The sequence below is a fragment of the Ursus arctos genome, unplaced genomic scaffold (assembly GCF_023065955.2).
Source record: "Ursus arctos isolate Adak ecotype North America unplaced genomic scaffold, UrsArc2.0 scaffold_22, whole genome shotgun sequence".
NCBI classification, from domain to species: Eukaryota; Metazoa; Chordata; class Mammalia; order Carnivora; family Ursidae; genus Ursus; species Ursus arctos.
The window spans coordinates 58,465,296-58,468,674 of NW_026622897.1; the positions used below are offsets into that span (position 1 = coordinate 58,465,296).

Sequence of the window (3,379 nt, forward strand, 5' to 3'; positions counted from 1 at the left end):
ATGATAATTCTGAACCAATCAGATGTAACACCAGCCTCATTCATTCTTAATGGGATCCCAGGACTGGAGGACATGCACATGTGGATTTCCTTCCCATTTTGCTCCATGTATGTGGTGGCCATGGTAGGGAATTGTGGACTCCTCTACCTCATCTGCTATGAGGACTCCTTGCACAGGTCCATGTATTATTTTTTGGCCATGCTTTCCCTTACTGACCTTGTCATGTGCTCTAGTACAATCCCTAAAGCTCTCTGCATCTTCTGGTTTCATCTCAAGGAAATTAGATTTGAAGAATGCCTTGTTCAGATGTTCTTCATTCATACCTTCACAGGGATGGAGTCTGGGGTGCTCATGCTTATGGCCCTAGACCGCTATGTAGCCATCTGTTACCCTCTGCGCTACTCAACTATCCTCACCAATCCTGTCATTGCAAAGGTTGGGCTTGCTACTTTCCTGAGAGCGGTGTTGCTCATCATTCCCTTGATTTTCTTCACCAAGAGACTACCCTATTGCAAGGGCAATATAATACACCATACCTATTGTGACCAGCTGTCTGTAGCTAAGTTATCCTGTGGAAATATCAAGGCCAATGTTATCTACGGTCTTATGGCTGCCCTCCTGATTGGGGGCTTTGACATCCTGTGCATCACAATCTCCTACACCATGATCCTCCGGACAGTGGTCAGCCTCTCTTCAGCAGATGCTCGACAGAAGGCCTTCAGCACCTGCACTGCCCACATCTGTGCCATTGTTTTCTCCTACAGTCCAGCCTTCTTCTGCTTCTTTTTTAATCGTTTTGGGAGCCATGCAATCCCTCCATCTTGCCACATCATTGTGGCCAATATTTATCTGCTCTTGCCTCCCACTATGAACCCTATTGTCTATGGGGTGAAAACCAAGCAGATACGAGACTGTGTCATAAGGATTGTTTCAGGTTCTAAGAACATTAAATCCCATAGCATATAAAAGACATTTTTCATGGAAGAGATGAAGGGGGAGGCAAATAATATGCCATTGGCTGCTTAATTAGAGTCTAAAGTTGCCTTTTTTAAGATTTCTGTTTTGTTCTTGACAAGGGAAGGACCCGACAGGACATTAAATGTTTTCAGAACCCCAAAGTCACTGATATGGCCCTCACACACCCTACGAGTTTTTCACCTCCTCACTCCTGTGGAGAAATAGTCTCATCATTAACCCAAATTCCCATGAGCAAAACACAATGGGAAGTTGAGTAACTTATCAAAAGAAATTAATAAATCAGAAGGAGCTAAAAATAAAGAGATAGTTTGTCTTGTTTTCAAACAGGGACTAGAATTTCTAGTTTGAAAGATAGTTGTTATTTACCTCTGGAAAATATGTGCTATATGTTTCTCATCATTATCCAAATTTCTCTATTTTCTCAATATCATCTTCTTGATGGAGAAACTAGTAATTATGTTCTGAGGTCATTATTCTAATGAGATTTCAGCCTCTGGACTTAATTTGGAAGTAAGTTAGTCATCTGACCATGTATCCTCTAGGAAACTCCTAAATGGCTAAAGAAATTTGTCTACTAATTACATAAAAGAAGAAACCCTGGAATATGGAAAGAAAAAAATATATAGTAAGAAAAAAATGATACAGTAATCTTTTCTTCTCATCTTTAACTTTCTAAATTATGTTTGGCTATTGAAAGAAAATTTATAACTTTGTGGATATAGTTCCAAATTTATGTTAAAAAATGTTTAAGCTAACTACAAATGAGATAGGGTAAAGAGATTTAAAGAGAGGTAAAATTTATACTTCACTTGAACTGTCCAAATGATGATGTCAGGAGACTGTGATGCTATGTGTATAAATACAATACATAGAGCAACCACTAAAGAATCTATGCAAAGAGATACACTCTAAAAACACTATAAATAAATAAAAAACAGACTTCTAAAAATACAGAATGCACCTACGGAATGGCAGAAATGTTAGATCCTTCTGATTATTGTCATTATCTAATGCCCGTCTTCATCTCTTGTGACAGCTTGGTGGAAAGTTCATTTTGTCACATATAATTATGGACTTCACTGCTCTTTTTTGGTTACCATTTGCAAAAATATCTTCTTCCATCCTTTTCCCTTCAACCTATTTACATCTCTATAGCTAAAGTCTTTTGTATACAGCATGTAGTTGGTTCTTGCATTTTTAATCTACGCAGTCACTCCATGTCTTTTGATGATGATGTTTATTTAATCCATTTACATTTAAAACATTAATGTTAGGAAAGGACCTAGCATTCTTATTTTGTTCACTATTTTCTGTTTGTCTTTTAATTATTTTGTCTTTTTTCTTTCTTATTTCCTTTCTTTGTCTTTCATTAATTTCTTTGTTGTGACATGCTTTGATTTCTTTTTTATTTCCTTTATGTACCTTATGTATGTTCTTTGCGGCTACTATGGTGACTGTATAAAATTAATATTTATTTATATTATATTATGACTAATCTGTTTAAATGCTACTCCTTTACATCTCTTCTACCCCAACTTTCTGTTATCAATGTCACAAATTACATTATTTTACATTTTGTACCATTAGCATAGTCTCATTGTTATTTTTTATGCTTTTATCTTTTAAATTCTGCACTGGAATTAAATGATTTATGTACTGCTATTACAGTATTACCAGATTCTGTATATATCTGTTTTTTTACCAAAGAGCTTTATATTTTCATGATTTCATGTTGCTGTCTAATGTCCTCTTGTTTCAAGTTCAGGTCCTGTAGCAATTCTTATAAGAAAGATCTAGTATTGATGAATCCTTCAGTTTTTATCTGTGAAAGTCTTTATTTCTCATTCATTTTTTAAATAAGATTTTATTTATTTATTTGAAAGACAGAGAGACAGAGAGAGAGAGAGAGTGAGAGCACAAGTGGGGGTAGGGACAGAAGGAGAAGCAGACTCCACGCTGAGCAGGGAGCCTGACATGGGGCTCGATCCCAGGACCCTGGGATCACAACCTGAGCCGAAGGCAGATGCTTAACTGACTGAGCCACAGAGACACCCCTCACCTTCATTTTTGATAGACATTTTTGCCAGATAATATTCTTGGTTGGCAGCTTTTTTTTGGTTTTGTTTTGTTTTTCCTTTCAGCACTTTGAATATATCATCTGACTCTTTTAAGACCTATAACATTTCTGCTGAAAATTGATTGCTAATTTTATAGAAGCTCACCTGTACATGATAAGCTGCTTTTCTCTTGCTGCTTTTAAGATTCTCTCTTTGTCTTGACTTCTGGCAATTTGTTTATAATGTATCTCTGGACCTCTTTGGGTTTATTGTATTTGGAATCCTTTAAGCTTTTTGAAGTTAGAGGTCTACTTTTTCCTCAGATTTGGGAACTTTTTGCTGAT

The 3,379-nt window shown here is 36.5% G+C and overlaps 1 protein-coding gene across 1 annotated transcript; it reads left to right on the plus strand.

Moving 5' to 3' along the window:
- On the plus strand, positions 1–966 carry LOC113248243 (olfactory receptor 52N4-like). Its single transcript, XM_026489612.2, has one exon. It carries the CDS (start codon positions 1–3, stop codon positions 964–966), a length of 966 nt encoding a protein of 321 aa, XP_026345397.1.
- Positions 967–3,379: the final 2,413 nt, after the last annotated feature.